Raw genomic sequence first — 22215 nt, 5'->3', positions numbered from 1 at the left:
AGAAATGTTGTAATTAAGTGGTTTTTCTTGCTATTCATTTATTCGTTCACGTTCAGCAAGGAATATATATGTACCTGTTAGAAAATGTCAGCTTGCAAAATAGAAAACCCAATTCAAACTAGCTTGGTGAACAAAAAGGATTTATTGGCTCATGTAACTGGAATATCCAGAGGAAGAGCAAGTTTTAGGGTTGATTTTTTTTTTTTTTTTTTTTTTTTTTTTTGGTGATTCAGCAATGTGCTTCTCTCCATCGAGATATTACATTTCTCCTCATGCTGGTTAAATGTCCATAGAAGTTCCAGATTCATGTCTTCATACCAGGACAACTCTTCTAATGCAGCATTCACTGTACTGGGAACAGCTTAGGCCAATGGTCCATGGACTGTGGGCCAGGGAACAGAAAACTGACTACACCAGTGTGTGTGTGTGTGTGTGTGTGTGTTGGGTATCCGTGCGAAAATCTAGCACTGTTAAAATGAAGGAAGAAGGAAGGCACGCTGGGTTGCTGAACAAATGTTTAGTGTTGAATTTGTGCTCCACTCTGTGGGAGATAAAAATGTGAATCAGAGCTAGTGCTCTCAAGGATCTCAAAGGGAAATAGTTGAGCACCTACATGTCACTGTGTTTCCCCTACATTACTCACCTTGAATGCTATTAACAAAATCTCATGGGGGAGAACGTTGTTACATTTTGCATGATTTGTAGGCAGTGCCGTCCTGGAATCCCAGCGCTTACATAATGAACACACACATACAAAGAAAGCATTGGATAAGAAGAGAAAAAAAAGCTAGAACATCTAAGATACTAATCCCTTTCATTTGAGCACGTTTGTTTTTTGGTTGTAATAAGTCCCTCATTCTGCATTGGTAAAAAGAAAAATCAAACATAATATTCTTCCTCCCGGGGTTCCTGGGTGGCTCAGTTGGTTGAGCATTTGACTTCTGCTCAAGTCATGATCCCACAGTTCGTGAGTTCAAGCCCCGCCTTGGGCTTGTTGCTGTCAGCACAGACACAGCCTGCTTTGGATCCTCTGTATCCCTCTCTCTGCTCCTCCCCCACTCGCACTCTCTTCCTTCTCTCTCAAAAATAAAATAAACGTTAAAAAAATTTCTTCGTCCCTGGAGCTCCCTTACTTTAAGATATTCCCATGTATTTTAGGGGTTCATTTGACTTGTCTCTCATTTGGAAACTATCATTGTGGTGGATTGAATAATGGTCCCCCAGGGATATTCTGTCCCAATGCCTGAAACTGTGAATATTGCCTTATATCCAAAGGGACTTTGCAGATGTGTCTAAATTAAGGATTTTGCGATGGGGAGATTTCCTAGATTATCCAACTGAATCTTATGTAATCGCAAGAGTCCTAGTAAGAGGGCAGCCAGCAGGTCAAAGAAGGACGAGGTCGGATGAGATCTGGAGGTTGGAGTGAAGCACTCTGAAGGTGGAAGAAGTTGGACCAGGAGCCAAGCCAAGCAGGTGGTCTCTGAGAGAGGAGGAGACAAGGAAACAGACTCTACCCTGGAGCCCGCAGAAGGCTCCTCGTAGGATTCACTGTGGGCTTCTGACCTCCAGGACTCTAACAGAATAAATTTGTGTTTTAAGCCACTACATTTGTGCTAGTTTGTTATAGCAGTGAAGGAAACCGACCATCCAATCCCTCTTCCCCTACCACCGGACGCACCTCCTCGCTCTCAACCCTGCAGCTACCTTAGAGATCTTTATAGAGTGCAAATCTGTTTGTTTAAATCTCTTCAAAGGCCTCCTCACAGGTTAGGAGATAATGTCCACATCCCTTTATAATTCCTTCGTCTCCTTCCATAGCAGTTCCCTTCTCTTTGTCCTCTGGTCTTCCTTCTTCCCTTTCTCTTTCGCTGGTTCTCACTCTAGACCCTGGGCTTTTGCAAATGCCGGCTTTGTCTGGAAGGGGTGTCTACCCTCTCTGTCTGGGAAATGCCCTTCTTTCCGTATCTCCTGGACTATGGGGACTTCTGCACTGCCCTGGACAAAGTCGACTGCTCCCTTGTGAGTGATCCCAGCACACTCTCTGTGCATCTTGATGACACAGCACATACCACCCTGTGTTGTCATTGTGCTGTTTACATCTGCTTCTCCTGGCAGGGGCTGATCCTAAGCAGAAACGTGGGAAGAATCCAAGAAATATTTGCCAAAGGCATCGATGAGTATGCCTGTGTCACCTCAGCGTGCCTCCAGGCCTTCAGGGAGCCCGGCCGACTCTCCTTTCCTCCTCTAGCATAGTGCAGATGGACTTTAAAACGGCTCCTCTGGGTTGGTATTTACCACACGGACTTACATCTCAGTCATAAGCTTTCAAGCCAGATAAAACACTCCAGGAAAGGCTGGGGTGGGAGACCAGTCCAATGGATGTTCTTAATGGATATAGGAACAACAGGTCCAGCATGGAAATATTTTTAGAAGGAAAGATAGACAAAAATTATAAATCATGGAGTGTTTTCGAGTTCATATTTAGCCTTTAACTAATCATTTCAAAGTACTTTGAAAGGAAACAAACCCCACATGAGGGCGGTGTTTCCTTCCTTATTGTTTTTTTTTCTCACTTCCCAGGCTCAGATTCCCCACTTCCCCACTTCTGCTTCTTGGGATTATCTCCAAAGCAAACTATCCATCCCCAGGTTTTTGTCTCAAGGTCTGCTTGTAGGAAAACCCAAACTCATGCACTGTTTAAAACCACATGGCTACACATCAGGGAAAGTCAAGACTTTTATGACTTCATTATGGGGTGGAGATAAGAAAATTTTGCTGCCCTTTCATTTGGAGGTTTCACTGCCTATCCTAAGCATCTGGTAAGTTAGAGAATGTTCTGCTTCTCTTCCCCCTGACTGGCAGCAGCTCCCTTTCGGGGGGGCCGCGTCAGCCTGCACTCCCCAGTTATAACACCCAGAATCAAGCCAGATCAGATATAAAACTAATGGAGGACTATCTAATGCAAACATGCCATTAAAAAAAAAAAAAAGACTGTTTTCTATCATTCTTGGATTTGACCTGTGAAGCTCTCAGAAAGGCACATGGAAACAATCACAATGAAAGGATTTCATGCATTTTTGGGGGCAAACTTTTTTATTCAAATTATTCTTTATGTTTGGATCCCATCACATTAGAAGATTTGAGAGAAATTCTTAGGTTTTCTTTTCAAAGCTACAGATTTCCTGTTTAATAATAATGATCATAATAATGATAATTATTTGGTAGAGATAAAGTGACTCAGTTTGAGGGTTCAGTTAGAATTTTGTCTATTCACTGGATATTTTTTCTATTGAATACTTAAATTGTTAATTTTGTTTGAGGATCCCAAAGCAGTTCATGGTAACAGTGACAACTTTTCACATTTTCCTGGGAAGGCCAACTACATGTAAAGTACCAACTATAGAGGCTTTATTCTTTTTTTTTTTTTTTTTTTTTTTACAGAGAGCTCACACTCGCGTGCAAGTGGGGAAGGGGCAGAAAGAGAGGGAGAGAGAAACTTAAGCAGGTGGAAGTTGGCGAGGGGCAGAGGGAGATTGAGAGAAAATATTTTTTTTTAATGTTTACGTATTTTTGAAGGACAGAGAGAGAGAGATAGAGCATGAGTGGGGAGGGGCAGAGAGAGAGAGGGAGGCAGAATCTGAAGCAGGCTCCAGGCTCTAAGCTGTCAGCACAGAGCCTGACGTGGGGCTTGAACTCATGAACCATGAAATCATGACCTGAGTCGAGGTCAGACGCTTAACTGATGGAGCCACCGGGCGCCCCAGATTAAGAGAGAATCGTAAGCTGGCTGTACCAAGCCCAGCTCAGAGCCTGAGTCGGGTCTCGATCTCACAATGGTGAGATCATGACCTGAGCTGAAATTAAGAGTCCAAATGCTTTACTGACTGAGCCACGCAGGTGCCCCTATTTTTTAATACATCAGAGCCATCTTGACTTTCTGAGCTTTATTTTTATAACTTGGAATATCAGAAAAAATTCATCATCTTGCTCCTTTTAAAGCAGGTGCATCAGGACCTCAATGGTTATAATAAAGATGATCAAAATAACCTCAGGTTGTCATGCATCTGACTGTGGACTCAACGGCAGGTAAGGCCCTGACTTTCTGAAGGATAGAACTTTGCCTCTTGACCCCAGTCATGACACTGAAGAGTGACGTGAAGTCTCAACCTGACACCCTTTGACCTAGAAGGGGGTAAAAAAAAACACCCAGCTCTTGTGTTGCCCACAGAAAGAGTTGATCCTCACATTTCCCCATTAAGACTTGATTATAGGCAAAGAGTTTCTCTGAGTGCTTCTGTAGAAGTAGGAGATTCTTTGCCCCTAGCCTCCCAAACCCAGTATAGGTCTGAAGATTTGAGCCAGAAATACATTCTGTGGGTATACTATAGACTCCGTCATCAATAAATTTGTATGTGGAAACCCCAACCCCCAGTGTAATGGTATGTGAAAATGGAGCTTTTGAGAGATAATTAAGTTTAGGTGAAGTCACGATGGTGGGGGCTTCATGATGGGATTAGTGCCCTCATTAGAAGAGATACCAGAGAGCTTGCTGTCTCTCTCTCCACAGCATGTGAAGCCACGGTGAGAAAGCAGCTACATGTAAGACAGGGAGAGGGACTCACTAGAAACCAGCCATGCTTCTTCTAGCCTGATCTTGGACTTCCAGCTTCCAGAACTGTGAGAAAATAAATTGGTGTTGTTTAAGCCACCTAGTCTATTGTATTTTGTTATGGCAGCCAGAGCCGAATAGTACAGAATATAAACTCCAGAAGCACCACTTAGATCTGTAGAGAACTCAAATATTCTTACCTCTCTGAGACTTTACATAAAACATACAGTTTATCCTGACAACCATGGCTCCTGGAATCAAACATACACTGGCCATAGACCAGAAAGAAGGGGTTCTGGCTACTTCTGTACTCTTCATATATGTTTGTCAAATATGAAAGACACTGTTAATCCATATGCTTACAATGGATGAAATTTACCATGTATAAACTATGTTTCATACATAATTAACCTTGAATTTTAAAAAAAATCAATGCTTGGGAAATAGGTTTCTATGAGAAAATCCTGGAATGACTGGGTTTATTTAATTAAAAAAAGATAAATTTGGGAATATTTTAATGTTATTGGAAATCAAAGTGCCAGTTTTCCCTTCCACATTAAGGGTCACTCTGCACCATTATATTTGGTACAAAGGGGAAAAAATTACGTTCAGCCATGTCTAGTTGACTTGGCTTCAGATGGTGTGCAGTGCTCTTGGCATGTCATTCCAGAAGACGTGTTCAAGTCTAATCCTTTTTAAGGTCTCCTTGTCAGGATAAGATTTGCAGACGTGCTAGTATACTTTTAAGTGTCCATGAGGTACCTGTTAGAAAATAAACATACACACACATCTCCCAAGGACCAATACAAATTCTCAGAAATAATACATATTAAACACATGAAAAGGAAGAGAGTCATTTCCCTAATTCACTCATAATTTACAAGGTTTTATATGTTCACAATAAAATTGGCTCTTAATTGTCCCATTTACTGACCCCTTAATGGCAACTTCCTTAGCTATACAAACACTCCTCTTGTTTCCATTCTTTAACCCAGTATTTCCCACAACATGGTCCTCAGACTACCTGAATCGGAATGATCTGGAATGATGGTTAAAAATACTGGTACCTGAAAATAAATGTCTAAGGAAGGTGCATGTTAAAAAGCCACCCGGTGATCACTATACCACCAAGACTTGAGAACACCCATTTTCACTGCTATGAGGAAAGGATTCATTTCTCCCCCCTCTGTTTCTACTGGATACGAAACAAGAGCAAACTCTCCCTGCCACTTTTTTTATTTTAGAGATTGTGTGGGCCCAGGAATGGGTTGTAAAATTGAGGAGTTAGTGTATTCTGAAGATTTTTTATGGATGTGCACGCCCACCTTTTGGAACCGGCACAAGGGGGCAAAGTCCTGAGGGACACAAAGGAATAGATGTGCACAAACACCCAACCAACAGGTAAGCCACAGTGTTGAGTGATTTCTGTTTAGTTCTCAACGTTTGGTGGTTTCTTCCTTCTATCCATCTGTCCTTTTTTCCATTTAAAAAACTTACATGTATAAGTGTATAGAATTGAATGAACACAATATTTGGTTTGTGACATAGCCTCATCATTGGTTCATGCATGGTCTTTAGTCATTCAGTCAGCTACTTTAAATAATGCAATACATACCTGAGAACATACCACTAAATTGAGAGCTAGGGCCTTGAGAGTAACTTACAATTAACCACACAATACCTCCTATCAAACTATCCTTCGTCATCCTTCCCCCTCATCCCGTGTTCAGCACTAACTGCTTTGCTTATGGTGTACTTCTTTTTGATATTTAAACGCATCGTTAAAAAATGCGTTGTGTGTACATTGTGGTTCATCATTTTTGAGTGCTGTATGATATTCTGCTCTGAAAATAGGTCATAGCTTATTAATCTACTCAACTGCTGGGAGCATCTGTGTGTTTCCAGGTTTTTCCTGTTACGAACAGCACTACTGACAATATGAAATACTGAAGAAGAGGCGGATCTTCGGGATCTCTTGCAAGTTGCTGGTAGGAGTACAAACTGGGGTAACGACTTTGGTGGTAATAGTTTGGCATTATCTACCTAAGTTGAGCATTCAGATACCCTAAGCACTCAGCAATTCCACGCCTAAGCACACACTCAGCAGAAACTACGGCGATGTGCAAACGGAGATGTATACAAGAATACCCAGAGCAGTGGGGCAGCGCAATTGGAACAAGTTCAGAACCCTCAAGCGCAGGTAGCGGGGCTGGATGGGGGTGGGAGAGCCCGAGGTAGAGTGCAGCAGGGGTTTGAAGGGGAAGAGAGGTGGGAAAACAACCACCTGAGGTCAGTTAGTTCCACCTATAGTTCTCAGTTTCCAAGTACTGACCTTTCAAACCGGGACACTAGTGCTGGGGACCTCTGGAGCTGAGGTCTGAAGGCACTCACTGTGTGGCCCAAGGTGATGGCGAGGGTGGAGCCAGTGCAGAGCCCGTTTCCCCTCCTGTTTTCCCTTTTCTCCACCAAGCTGAGCTGGTGGGCCTCCTTCCCCGACCACCCTGCCCCACCTTCAGACTCCCAAGTTCAAACCACCCCCACCCAGAGAAGTTCTCAGTTTCCTCTCTGTGGTTTCTTCAACCTCAGCCTTTGGGGAAGGATCAACAGTTGTTCAGCAACCCAGTCATCTGTGTGGGTGTTTTCAAACTTGGTACTCAGAGCTTACAGTTAGCAAAATGTCGGGCTTCCGAGCACCCTCCGTATGTATCTTTCAGTTCCCTCTCACAACTTCCTGGGAAGTAGGGAGCATCGGTGAGATTATTCTGATCTCACAGCTGAAGACACAGATTCTGAAAAAACAAATGATTCACTAAAGTCACAGGGTGATTAAGTGGCAGAGCTGGAAGACAAGTTCTGGCTCCTGCCTGGTTGGGGTGACACTGCACATATCTCACTGTTTCCTTAGGTGTGTGTCTAGTGTAAAGACAGGTTTCTTGTGGTTCCCATTGCACAGCAGCTCTCTTGTTAGAATTTTTTCTAATTGTTTTTTGTGCTAGTAGAAGGAAGCCATGTTTTAAAATGCTATTTATATGCTCAGACACCTTAGTGAAGGATCATGCCTCTCTGTCTCAAAATAAAAGAAAATGGATTAGAGGTCTCACAACAAATAAATCTCTTTGGAAACCCTTTTTTTTTTTTTTTTTTTTTTTAATTTATTTTTGGGACAGAGAGAGACAGAGCATGAACGGGGGAGGGGCAGAGAGAGAGGGAGACACAGAATCGGAAACAGGCTCCAGGCTCCGAGCCATCAGCCCAGAGCCTGACGCGGGGCTCGAACTCACGGACCGCGAGATCGTGACCTGGCTGAAGTCGGACGCTTAACCGACTGCGCCACCCAGGCGCCCCTGGAAACCCTTTTTAATGGGTTTTTAATGGGTGATGCTGATGCCCTGTCCAGACTGACCCCTTTTATTAGGCTAGGACAACCAGCCCCCAACTACTCTTTATTTTTTTTTTTTAATTTTTTTTCAATGTTTATTTATTTTTGAGAGAGAGAGGCAGAGCACTATCAGGGGAGGGGCAGAGAGAGAAGGAGAGACAGAATCCGAAGCAGGCTCCAGGCTCTGAGCTATCAGCACAGAGCCCGATGCGGGGCTCGAACCCACGAACCGTGAGATCATGACCTGAGCTGAAGTCGGACACTCAACCGACTGAGCCACCCAGGCCCCCCAAGCCTCCAACTACTCTTAAGTGTTGACTGCTAACGACTCAGCGCTCCCCTTTCTCCGGAAGACTGACCTCTGCCCAAGGGAATTGGCTATCCCAGAGATGTCTGGAAACAGCCCCCTCCTTGGCTTGTAGCTAATGACTGCATGATCCTGTAAAGGCCAGGGCCCCTTGTCTGAAGCAGGGTTAACTGGTGCCATACATGCTCCAAAGACACCAGTGGGGTCCTGGTAAGGATAGCTCTGCTGCCTCTTTCCCTGATTTCTCCTCTCCCCTTGCTTCCTTAATCCCTTCCTCCTGAATGCTCCTCCAATAAATCATTTGCAAAAGAATTCCTGTCTCAGGCTCTGCTTCTGGGGAACCCCACCTAAGATATCCTTCAGTTAATTGAGAATGTATTAATACATTCTAGGTGCTATAGAGTAGTATGAAAAATGTGGTATCTTTGATGTTCAACATTTACCTTTTCTAATGTCCTTTGAGACTTCTTCTTTTTGCTATGATCTAAAAGTGTGCCGTTTAATTTCCTAGTGTTTTGGTGATTTTCCTGTAATCGTTCTGTTATGGATTTTTAGATTAATTCCATTATGATAAGAGGATCTACTTTGTATCATCTATCAGTCATGGTCTAATAATAAAACCACCAGGATATATATGTATATCTATTTTATATATAGATATGACATATGTGATATATATATATATAATATAATATATACATAATATATATATACATATATATACATATATATATATATATATATCCCAGTAAGTCTGCTTTTCATATACATGCACATATGTTTATGCTTATATTACATTTATAAGGATTTGTTACAGGGATTTGACCTTATGCAATTGTGGTGCAATCTCTGCAAGGCAGGACAAGCATTTATTTGGAAAGAGAAGGCAGATGTAATGTGTGAAGAACAAGATCCGGAATCCAAAGAATAAGCCCATGAGGACAGGCTGAAACCCATGTTGGTTTTGGTTGCCTCTGACTTTAACGGTATGAGTGTCATGCATTAGCTGGGTCCTTCATCATGAACTCAACACGTAGCTCAGGCCCAGGAGTTGGAGGAGCTAAGGGGGACCCAGGGGAAGTGGGGCAGTTGCAGCCCAGTTGCTGCCTCACACCAAGGAGGTGAGTCAGCATAGCAGTGACAATGGGTGTCAGCTACAAAGTGACTGATGCTTCGCTGCCTCCCTCAGTCTCAAAGCTGAGTCTGTTTTGCGCCCTACCCAAATCTAAAACAAAACCACCCCAGTCTCTCTGTCCTCAACTTGGAACCTATGCACATCTCCTTAAACTGTATTTAATTTTCAAATAAAGACAGTAGCAGCTTCATGTTTCCACTGACCATGACACAGCTATGCCATATACAACCTCAAACACACATCCCTTTCCCCAAAAAAGGATAGAAAATCCACCCCTGACACACACTTTTAAAAATCTTTGGATGATGTTTATCTTTGCATTCCAGAAATACTCTGCCTTATCCCTTTTGTGTACTAGCAGCATTATTTTCCCTTAATCATCAGTATCAGTCATCCCAATGAATTAAAGTAACCACTCTCTTCGCCTGTTGATTCAGTGGCATGACAAACCCAAGTGGCCGGCTGGCAGTCTCAAGTTTTAGGAAAAAATCATTGTTGTGTCCACTAGTGGAAGTGTTATTCCCTTTGGAACCAAGACCTCCCAACCAGCGAAGCCTAAACTTGTGGGGCTAGGAAGCAAAAACTCTTCTAGTGGATCATTGCAGTTCATAGGGAGAGGATTCACTTTCATGTCCACCCTGTGATTCCCAATCCCATGAATTCTAGGGAAAGAACACCATATATTGTCCACTAATTTAGACCATTTACTGCATTCTGAAGGACATTTCTCCAGCCTTGCAAGATGCTGCCACCATCACTGGGTCATAAAAAGGCTGTTCCACCATTCTTGTAAGCTAATTGTTTCAGGATGATGGAAAACATGGGAAAACTAGTGAACTCTATGATCATGGACCCTTCTCTACATTTCATTTTCTGTGAAATGAGCTCCTGTGTCAGAAGTAATTCAGTGTGTAGTACCATGACAGTGGACTTATTCTGGAAATCCATGAATGATAGTTTTGGTGGAAGCATTGAGGCAGGAAAGGAAAATCCGTATCCAGAGTCAACTATCTCCTCCAGTGAAAATAAAGCACTATCACTCCCATGGTTGAGGATGTAAACTTTAATCAACCTGCCACTCAGCATTTGGCCAATTCTCTGGGAATGGTGCCATACTGGAAGTATAGCATTATCTTTTGCTGTTGGCAGATTGGGCAATCGGGTGTGGCTGTAGCCAGACTGACCTTGGTGAGCAGAAGTCCATGTTGCTGAGTCTATGCATAGCTCTTATCCCTGCTGCTATGGCCATTTTTTCATTACCCCATTGGGCAATGGTGGGAGTGACTGGGTGATTGAATCAGAACATCACAAGGAAATTGGTGTTTCTATAAAATCAATCTGTTTGATTGAAACCCTTTAGAAAAGAAGGATTAAGTAAAGAAGCAGTTCTGGAAGAAAAAAAGGAAAAGAAACAAACTTAAAATCTAGATAGACACCATAGGTTAGTAATCTCAGGAATATCATACAGCAATATTATTAATGAAAAACAAAACCAAATTATTGAATATTTGAAAGGAATGGGTGATTATTTTTTTATCTCCCCATCTTCTCTCTTTTTCTTTTTAAAATTCGTATACCAAGGAGATCAGAAACTACGTGTGAGGCATGAGGGGGCATGGTTACAATCAGCGAATCCTCAGGGTGTTCTGAAGGAACAAATGTTAAGGGATCACAGCTCCCTGCAAATCGTTCTTGCTTTCTAAATCTGCGTTTTCTGCTCCCATAGTCTCATTTCCCCTTCAAATCCTGTGTTACTGCTGCAATTTTCTTTTTTTAAAGTTTATTTATTTATTTATTTAGAGGGGGTCGGGGGAGGGCAGAGAGAGGGAGAGAGAAAATCCCAAACTGGTTCCACACTGTCAGTGCAGAGCCTGACTCAGAACTTGAACTCATGAAACTGTGAGATCATGACCTGAGCTGAAACCAAGAGTTGGACGCTCAACAGACTGAGCCACCCAGGCACCCCTTTGCTGCAATTTTCTTCTCTCTAGGGAATGAAAAAATGCATCCTGGATTTCTACTTTCCCTGGGGCAGCTGTGTTTCAGTTCACAGATGATATTGTTATTGGTATAAAAAATAGCAAGGATGCATAAATCAGCATTTGGTGGCCAATGTTTTGTTATGTTCAGGTCAATATTACCTAGTAAAATTATTGTATCTTTGTTACTGTGTCGCTTGAGTGAGTTTTCCTAATTAATATTTTTTGTGTCTGTTACTGACTGATAAACTGTGTTTTCCTTTTGCTTCTATTACTTCAAAGCCAATTTATCAAACTAACTGGTTTTACAACATTTCATTAGTAGATTCAACCATCTATGTCAATTGATTACTCTTGTATGCCTCTGACCCCAAGATTTTTAAATGATGTGGAAGAGAGATGGCGGCGTAGGAGGACGCTGGGCTCACTGCGTCCTGCTGATCACTTAGATTCTGCCCACACTTGCCTAAATAACCCAGAAAACCACCAGAAGCCTAGCAGAACAGATTCTCTGGAGCCAAGTGTAGATGAGAGGCCTACGGAAGAGGCTAGGAAGGGCGGAGAGGTGGTGCACGCTACATGGACTGGCGGGAGGGAGCCGGGGTGGAGGGGCAGCCCGCCAGCAAAGCAGAGCCCCTGAGTCTGGCTTGCAAAAGTGGAGGGGCCAGACGGAGTGTGTTCTGACAGCAAGCAGGACTTAACATCTGGAAGGTTATAAGCTAACAGCTCTGCTCGGAGAATGGGAGGGCTGGAGGACAACGGGAGGGAGAGTTGTTGAGCCCTGGAAGACAGCTTGGCGGGGAACAAAGGCGCTCGCCAGTGCCATCTCCCTCGCCCATCCCCCAGCCAAAATTCCCAAGGGAACCAGTCAGGGAACTTGCTTGCACCGTGCAAAAACCCAAGGCTGTGCTTCTGCGGATCCATCCCTCCGGCGGCAGGTCTGACTCACTCCTGGTGCCACAGGGCCCCTCCTGAAGCGGACCTCTGAAGGAAAAGCGAGCTGAGCCTGCCCCTCCTGCCCCTGTGCACCTTGCCAATCCACCGCAGCTAATACGCCAGATCCCCAGCACCACAAGCCTGGCAGTGTGCAGGTAGCCCAGACAGGCCACGCCATCCCACAGTGAATCCCACCCCTAGGAGAGGGGAAGAGAAGGTACACACCAGTCTGACTGTGGCCCCAGCGGTGGGCTGGGGGCAGACATCAGGTCTGACTGTGGCCCCACCCACCAACGCAAGTTATTCAAGATAGCACAGGGGAAGTGCCCTGCAGTTCCGCACCACTCCAGGGTCTATCCAAAATGACAAAACGGAAGAATTCCCCTCAAAAGAATCTCCGGGAAATAACGACTGCTAATGAACTGATCAAAAAGGATTTAAACAATATAACAGAAAGTGAATTTAGAATAATAGTCATAAAATTAATCGCTGGGCTTGAAAACAGTATAGAGAACAGCAGAGAATCTATTGCTACAGAGATCAAGGGACTAAGGAACAGCCAGGAGGAGCTAAAAAATTCTATAAATGAGCTGCAAAATAAAATGGAGACAACCACAGCTCAGATTGAAGAGGCAGAGGAGAGAATAGGTGAACTGGAAGATAAAATTATGGAAAAAGAGGAAGCTGAGAAAAAGAGAGATAAAAAAATCCAGGAGTAGGAGGGGAAAATTAGAGAACTAAGTGATGCACTAAAGAGAAATAATCTACGCATAATTGGTATTCCAGAGGAGGAAGAGAGAGGGAAAGGTGCTGAAGGTGTACTTGAACAAGTCATAGCTGAGAACTTCCCTGATCTGGGGAAGGAAAAAGGCATTGAAATCCAAGAGGCACAGAGAACTCCCTTCAGACGTAACTTGAATCGATCTTCTGCATGACATATCATAATGAAACTGGCAAAATACAAGGATAAAGAGAAAATTCTGAAAGCAGCTAGGGATAAACGTGCTCTAACATATAAAGGGAGACTGATAAGACTTGTGACGGATCTCTCTACTGAAACTTGGCAGGCCAGAAAGGAATGGCAGGAAATCTTCAATGTGATGAACAGAAAAAAAAATATGTAGCCGAGAATCCTTTATCCAGCAAATCTGTCATTTAGAATAGAAGGAGAGATAAAGGTCTTCCCAAACAAACAAAAATGGAAGGAATTCATCACCACTAAACCTGCCCTACAAGAGATCCTAAGGGGGATCCTATGAGACAAAGTACCAGAGACCTCGCTACAAGCATGAAACCTACAGACATCACAATGATTCTAAACCCATATCTTTCTATAATAACACTGAATGTAAATGGACTAAATGCGCCAACCAAAAGACATAGGGTATCAGAATGGATAAAAAACCAAGACCCATCTATTTGCTGTCTACAAGAGACTCATTTTAGACCTGAGGACACCTTCAGATTGAAAGTGAGGGGATGGAGAACTATTTATCATGCTACTGGAAGTCAAAAGAGAGCTGGAGTAGCCATACTTATATCAGACAAACTAGACTTTAAATTAAAGGCTGTAACAAGAGATGAAGAAGGGCATTATATAATAATTACAGGGTCTATCCATCAGGAAGAGCTAACAATTATAAATGTCTATGCGCCGAATACGGGAGCCCCAAATATATAAAACAATTACAAACATAAGCAACCTTATTGATAAGAATGTGGTAATTGCAGGGGACTTTAACACCCCACTTACAGAAATGGATAGATCATCTAGACACACGGTCAATAAAGAAACAAGAGCCCTGAATGATACATTGGATCAGATGGACTTGATAGATATATTTAGAACTCTGCATCCCAAAGCAACAGAATATACTTTCTTCTCGAGTGCACATGGAACATTCTCCAAGATAGATCACATTCTGGGTCACAAAACAGCCCTTCATAAGTATAAAAGAAGTGAGATCATACCATGCACACTTTCAGACAACAGTGCTATGAAAGTTGAAATCAACCACAGGAAAAAGTCTGGAAAACCTCCAAAAGCATGGAGGTTAAAGAACACCCTACTAAAGAATGAGTGTGTCAACCAGGCAATTAGAGAAGAAATTAAAAAATATATGGAAACAAACGAAAATGGAAATACAACAATCCAAACGCTTTGGGATGCAGCGAAGGCAGTCCTGAGAGGAAAATACATTGCAATCCAGGCCTATCTCAAGAAACAAAAAAAATCCCAAATACAAAATCTAACAGAACACCTAAAGGAAATAGAAGCAGAACAGCAAAGACACCCTAAACCCAGAAGAAGAAGAGAAATAATAAAGATTAGAGCAGAAATAAACAATATAGAATCTAAAAAAAACTATAGAGCAGATCAATGAAACCAAGAGCTGGTTTTTTGAAAAAATAAACAAAATTGACAAACCTCTAGCCAGGTTTCTCAAAAAGAAAAGGGAGATGACCCAAATAGATAAAATCATGAATGAAAATGGAATTATTACAACCAATCCCTCAGAAATACAAGCAATTATCAGGGAATACTATGAAAAACTATATGCCAACAAACTGGACAACCTAGAAGAAATGGACAAATTCCTAAACACCCACACTCTTCTAAAACTCAATCAGGAGGAAATAGAAAGCTTGAACAGACCCATAACCAGCGAAGAAATTAAATCAGTTATCAAAAATCTCCCAACAAATAAGAGTCCAGGACCAGATGGCTTCCCAGGGGAGTTCTACCAGACATTTAAAGCAGAGATAATACCTATCCTTCTCAAGCTATTCCAGAAAATAGAAAGGGAAGGAAAACTTCCAGACTCATTCTATGAAGCCAGCATTACTTTGATTCCTAAACCAGACAGAGACCCAGTAAAAAAAGAGAACTACAGGCCAATATCCCTAATGAATATGGATGCAAAAATTCTCAATAAGATACTAGCAAATTGAATTCAACAGCATATAAAAAGAATTATTCACTATGATCAAGTGGGATTCATTCCTGGGATGCAGCTGGTTCAACATTTGCAAATCAATCAATGTGATACATCACATTAATAAAAGAAAAGATAAGAACCATATGATCCTGTCAATTGATGCAGAAAAAGCATTTGACAAAATTCAGCAACGTTTCTTAATAAAAACCCTCGAGAAAGTCGGGATAGAAGGAACATACTTAAAGATCATAAAAGCCATTTATGAAAAGCCCACAGCTAACATCATCCTCAATGGGGAAAAACTGAGAGCTTTTCCCCTGAGATCAGGAACACAACAGGGATGTCCACTCTCACCGCTGTTGTTTAACATAGTGTTGGAAGTTCTAGCATCAGCAATCAGACAACAAAAGGAAATTAAAGGCATCAAAATTGGCAACAATGAAGTCAAGCTTTCACTTTTTGCAGATCACATGATATTATACATGGAAAATCAGATAGACTCCAACAAAAGTCTGCTAGAACTGATACATGAATTTAGCAAAGCTGCAGAATACAAAATCAATGTACAGAAATCAGTTGCATTCTTATACACTAATAATGAAGCAACAGAAAGACAAATAAAGAAACTGATCCCATTCACAATTGCACCAAGAAACATAAAATACCTAGGAATAAATCTAACCAAAGATGTACAAGATCTGTGTGCTGAAAACTATAGAAAGCTTATGAAGGAAATTGAAGAAAATATAAAGAAATGGAAAAACATTCTGTGCTCATAGGTTGGAAGAATAAATATTGTTAAAATGTCAATACTACCCAAAGCTATCTACACATTCAATGCAATCCCAATCAAAATTGCACCAGCATTCTTCTCGAAGCTAGAACAAGCAATCCTAAAATTCATATGGAACCACAAAAGGCCCCGAATAGCCAAAGTAATTTTGAGGAAGACGACCACAGCAGGAGGCATCACAATCCCAGACTTTAGCCTCTATTACAAAGCTGTCATCATCAAGACAGCATGGTATTGGCACAAAAACAGACACATAGACCAATGGAGTAGAATAGAAACCCCAGAACTAGACCCACAAAAGTATGGCCAACTAATCTTTGATAAAGCAGGAAAGAATATCCAATGGAAAAAAGACAGTCTCTTTAACAAATGGTGCTGGGAGAACTGGACAGCAACATGCAGAAGGTTGAAACTAGACCACTTTCTCACACCATTCACAAAAATAAACTCAAAATGGATAGAGGACCTGAATGTGAGACAGGAAACCATCAAAACCCTAGAGGAGAAAACAGGAAAAGACCTCTCTGACCTCAGCCGTAGCAATTTTTTACTTGACACATCCCCAAAGGCAAGGGAATTAAAAGCAAAAATGAACTATTGGGACCTCATGAAGATAAAAAGCTTCTGCACAGCAAAGGAAACCATCAACAAAACTAAAAGGCAACCAACGGAATGGGAAAAGATATTTGCAAATGACATATTGGATAAAGGGCTAGTATCTAAAACTTATAAAGAGCTCACCAAATTCCACACCCAAAAAACAAATAACACAGTGAAGAAATGGGCAGAAAACATGAATAGACACTTCTCTAAAGAAGACATCCGGATGGCCAACAGGCACATGAAAAGATGCTCAACGTCGCTCCTCATCAGGGAAATACAAATCAAAACCACACTTAGATATCACCTCACGCCAGTCAGAGTGGCCAAAATGAACAAATCAGGAGGCTATAGATGCTGGAGAGGATGTGGAAAAATGGGAACCCTCTTGCACTGTTGGTGGGAATGCAAATTGGTGCAGCCACTCTGGAAAACAGTGTGGAGGTTCCTCAGAAAATTAAAAATAGACCTACCCTATGACCCAGCAATAGCACTGCTAGGAATTTACCCAAGGGATATAGGAGTACTGACGCATAGGGGCACTTGTACCCCAATGTTTATAGCAGCACTCTCAGCAATAGCCAAATTATGGAAAGAGCCTAAATGTCCATCAACTGATGAATGGATAAAGAAATTGTGGTTTATATACACAATGGAGTACTACGTGGCAATGAGAAAGAATGAAATATGGCCCTTTGTAGCAACATGGATGGAACTGGAGAGTGTGATGCTAAGTGAAATAAGCCATACAGAGAAAGACAGATACTATATGGTTTCACTCTTATGTGGATCCTGAGAAACTTAACAGAAACCCATGGGGGAGGGGAAGGAAAAAAAAAAGAGGTTAGAGTGGGAGAGAGCCAAAGCATAAGAGACTCTTAAAAACTGAGAACAAACTGAGGGTTGATGGGGGGTGGGAGGGTGGGGAGGGTGGCTGATGGGTATTGAGGAGGGCACCTGTTGGGATGAGCACTGGGTGTTGTATGGAAACCAATTTGACAATAAATTTCATATATTAAAAAAAATAATAAAAAATAAAATAAAATAAATGATGTGGAAGAGGGGCCCCTGGGTGGTTCAGTCAGTTGAGTGTCTGTAGATTTTGGCTCAGGTCATGATCTCGCAGTTTGTGAGTTTGAGCCCCACATTGGGGTCTGAGCTGAACAGCATGGAACCTGCTTGGGATTCTCTGTCTCCCTCTCTCTGCCACTCCCCCGCTTGTTCTCTATCTCTCTCTCTCAAAATAAATAAAGACACGTTTAAAAATAAACAAACAAAATGATGTGAAGATAAAAGCACTAGCCCAGGAGTGAGAGTTATGTGGCTGCCAGTCCCGGCTTTGCCTCTAAGGATGGGGGGTACTTCATTCAGTCATTTATGGCCTACAGTTTATCCATTGATCAAACAAAAGAGCTGCACCAAAGATCCACTCCGAAGGAAATACTAAAAGACTGTTCTATAAGAAAAAAGGAAAATAATTGAAGGGGGAAGAAATGAAGAACAACTAAAAATACATATATAAAACATAATTCATATGTATATACACATATATATGCCTAAAATTATAGACATAACACAAAACAGTAACATTCAGAGAGATAAATGAAAAAAAAATATTCTGAAGTCTCTGTATTGAACAGGAAGAAGATAAAAATTCCAGTCAAGATTGCATTATTGGATTTTAATAAATAAATATTTGGTTTGCCAGAATTTAGTTTAGGACTTTTGCACACATATATATTTGAGATATCTCTCTCTGAAATTCTATGTATGAATGTAAATATAATATAAAATATATAATGCATGTATATAGAATTCTACATATAGTCTATATATAAAACAATGCATCATGATGAAGTTGAGTTAATTTCAGATTTGTTTCACATTTGAAAATAAATCTGAGTGTATCACCCATGTAATATTTCTGCCAAAATGTTTAATGTGAATTTAGTCATGAGGAAAATTATACAAGTTCAAATTGGAAAACATTCTACAACACGTCCAACTGGCTTGGAATCTTCAAAAATGCCAATGTGATGAGAGAAAAAAAATAGGGAAATATTCTAGATTAAAAAAGACTAAACAGAAGTGACAACTAAATGCTTCGCAGGATCCTTGATAGGTTTCTGAATTTTTTAAAAAAAGGCTTATAAAGGACAGTATTGACACAGTTTAGGAAATTTGGATAGGAGTTGAATATTAGATAATGTTATAAATTAATGCTAAATATCTCTAATATGATAATTGATTTATAGGAGAATTCCCTTACTTAGGGGGGGAAACAAGGTGAAACATTTAAGGTAAGTTGACTTGATATCAGCAACTAAATCTCATATGGCTCAAATGGCTTAGCCAAAGCCAAAAAGTTTGTGTGTAATAGTATATAGCCAGAAAACTAAGTGGAACAAAATATTACAATTGGTGAATCCAGGTGAAGGATATATACAATTTGCATTACTATATGAAGCTTACTTGAAGGTTGAAAATTTTTCAAAATAAAAACTTGGGGAAAATATAGAAAAAAATGTAAAATACAATAAAATGATATAACAAAACATAGAGTGGTTATTGATGTGAAAGAAATCAACAATGAAATCCAAAGGATAATGTAAAGTGGCTTTAAGAGAACACATAATTAAAGGAATTCCATAAAGAGAAGACTGGAGCATTGATGAAAAATACACAGGCATCACAAAGGAATAAGTAAAACTGTACTCTCAGATGAAATATATGTATAAATCCAAAAGAATGGACAAACGTTTGGAATTTGCAAGTAAGTTTAGCAAGTTTGCTAAAATAAAGTCAATATGCAAAAATCAACTTTATTTCTAAATGCCAGGAATACGTGGAAAATGAAATTTAAAAAACGATGCTATTTGCTATGGCACTAAAAATATATCAAATGTCTCTGAGTAAACTAACAAAAGGTAGACTCATCAAAGCATAGATTCCTTGCTTCAGAGCCATCAGGAGGTCTTGAATTTTCCCCACTTCTACTTCAGCTTGATGTCCTTTCTTGGAATTTGAGCTTTTTTCTTTCTCTCCCTGAGGAACACCCATCTCCTTCCTCTTTACAAGGAGCCCAGTATAAAGCCTGTATATCTGCTTGCCTATACTGCCCACAAAGGAAGTCTTCCCACTTAGGTGAGTACCAAGTCTTATTAGAAGGATGTAGGCAGGAAAACTCACTGCTCTTTTTATTTTTAAATTTTTTTAATGTTTATTTATTTTTGAGACAGAGCATGAGTGGGGGAGGGGCAAAGAGAGTGGGAGACACAGAATCCGAAGCAGGCTCCAGGCTCCGAGCTGTCAGCACAGAGCCGGAAGTGGGGCTCAAACTCACAAACTCACAAGTCATGAGATCGTGACTGGAGCCGAAGTCGGATGCTTAACCGACTGAACCTCCCAGGAGCCCCGAACACTCACTGTTCTTTAAGGCTTCACTAGTAAAGGACACCTGTGGCTGTTCTCCCAGTCCCCAAAGTTATGATTCAGCTGGACATACTTGGCAGTTGGAGTAACCTTCACATTGGGTCCTTGACCTGTGGAGTAAGAGCTATCATAGTGGAGAAGGCCAGGTGGAAGCCTCTGACTGCCCTTCTACACACCTGCCCTCACTCTCTCCTACCAAGATGATAAGTCAAAGACAATATCATATTCTGGGTATTGATGGTGGAGATTTGTGCCGCTCTTAAAAGTCTGAAGGATGTAGGCGTGGCTGTTCCTATCATTTGTCCTCTTAACTAGCCGACTTGGCTTCTACAGAAACCAGGTGATAACTGGGAAGTGACTTTACACTATTGCAGACTCAACCAAGCAGTAGCCCCCATTGCAGCTGCAGTGCTAGACGCGGTGGTGTTGCTAGGGCAGGTGACTAAGCAGGTGACTAGAGCAGGTACATGATATGTGGTCGTTAATTTGGGGAATATGTTTATTTTAACCCATTTAGAAAAAAAAAAACCAGAAATAGTTTGCCTTCTTTTGGAACTGATTCTATTCTTTCTCTACACTTCCGTTCCAGAGCTAACGTCAACTCTCCTGCCCTCTGTCATCACGTAGCCTCAAGAGATCTGGACTATCTGGGCATTCTGAAGAATATCAGTGACTCATTACAGATGACATCGTTCTGATCTTGTAGGAAGAGAGGTAATATACTGGAATACACTATATAGTATCCTAGAGTATGCTAGTATATTAGAAACCTCTGTAAGACATGTTTGCTCAAGAAGGTGGGAGATGAACCCTACCAAGAATCAGGGATCTATCATTTCAGTAAAAGGGATGATGGCCACATTATAGATACACACAATGGTGGCCTTGAAAGACAGTGGCAAGGGAAAAATTTCCAATGGTAGAACTTTGAGTTGTGCGTCAGATCATCCACTTGGTGTGTAAAGGAGAAGTGAGGTGAGCATGTGTATGGATTCATGAGCAGTGGTGAGTGGCCTGGTCAGCTGGTCAGGAGCCTGAAAGAAAGTGTCAGAGCCTGTGACAAAGGGGGTAATGGGTAAAGGCACAGGAATGAATACATGGAGTAAACATCACATGTTAAAATGTTTTTGTATCACCTGTTAACATCCACCAAAAAGCCCCCACCATGGAAGACATACTGCACAACCAAGCAGACAAAATGACTTGGCTAGTTGACATTAGCCATTTCACAAAAGGCAAAGTGGGTACATGGGCAGAGTGGTCATAATGGCAGAGATGGAGGCAATGTGTTGGCCCACAGCGTGGACTCCCACTTGCCAAGGCAGATGTAACTATTGCCCCTTCTGAATACCTAATCTGCCTGCAGCAGAGACCAAGAGTGAGTCCCTGACATGACACCATCCCTTGAGATCAACTGGCCTCTTGGTGACAAATTGACTACATTGGGCCCCTTCAGTCCCAGAAGAGCCAGTGGTTTATTTGCACAGGAATAGACATCTATTTAGGGTATGAGTTTGCCTTTGGGTCTCCTACTTACAGAGCCTAAGCTATAACCACAATCTAGGGGCTTATAGAGTGCTTGAGACACATGGAACCCCACAAAATATCATCCAAAGGGGAACCCACTTTACAATGAAAATGGGTAGGGCGGGCCCGTGACCATGAAATAGGCTGGTTGTATTACATTTACATTATCCAGAAGCTGCCACTCTGGTAGAGCATTGGAATGCCCTTCCCGAATAAAGGTACAGCTAAGGAGCCCACTTAAAGGTCATACTCTGTAAGGATGGGGTGCTATCCTTCAGATGGCAGTATCTGCACCCAGTCAGGGACCTCCATAAGGCACTGTGTGTCCCCAGGAGGATCCTAGATCCAAGGGGTGAAATCAGGAATGGCCCCACTTACCATCGATGACTCAGTGAAGAATTTTGTTTTTCCTATCCCTACAGCTTTGGAATCTGTAGCATTGGAGCCTCTGGTCCCCAAAGGGGTGTACTTTTGGGGAGGGACAAAGTCAGAGTTCCGCTAAACTGTAAGCTCCAACCGACACATGAGGACCTTGGACACCTTGCATCTAGAAAGCAGGAGTTGGAGTCACCATAT

At 41.6% G+C, this 22215-nt stretch overlaps 1 protein-coding gene and 1 long non-coding RNA gene across 4 annotated transcripts in view; one reads left to right on the top strand and one right to left on the bottom strand.

Moving 5' to 3' along the window:
• The first annotated feature begins 2100 nt into the window (after positions 1 to 2100).
• Positions 2101 to 4705, top strand: LOC131507211 (uncharacterized). Its single transcript, XR_009259391.1, has 4 exons — positions 2101 to 2286; positions 2584 to 2822; positions 4003 to 4089; positions 4571 to 4705. It is a non-coding gene; the product is annotated as an uncharacterized LOC131507211 (long non-coding RNA).
• Positions 4706 to 5074: 369 nt separating this feature from the next.
• The window catches only part of ETNPPL (ethanolamine-phosphate phospho-lyase), a 39991-nt gene continuing 22850 nt past the window's right edge, over positions 5075 to 22215 (bottom strand). The window contains exon 13 of one of the 3 annotated variants that reach the window (XM_058721694.1): positions 5075 to 5374. In XM_058721694.1, coding sequence (XP_058577677.1) covers positions 5345 to 5374 — 30 coding nt within the window. In that variant the 3' untranslated portion in view covers positions 5075 to 5344. Of the gene's footprint in view, positions 5375 to 10481; positions 10822 to 20986; positions 21147 to 22215 lie in introns of those variants that run through there. The other 2 variants (XM_058721695.1, XM_058721693.1) reach the window with 2 other exon arrangements.

Source organism: Neofelis nebulosa, chromosome 3, assembly GCF_028018385.1.
Source record: "Neofelis nebulosa isolate mNeoNeb1 chromosome 3, mNeoNeb1.pri, whole genome shotgun sequence".
In the NCBI taxonomy this organism is placed as follows: domain Eukaryota; kingdom Metazoa; phylum Chordata; class Mammalia; order Carnivora; family Felidae; genus Neofelis; species Neofelis nebulosa.
The sequence above is the reverse complement of the archived record's forward strand: the minus strand, read 5'-3'. Positions and strand labels throughout refer to the sequence as shown.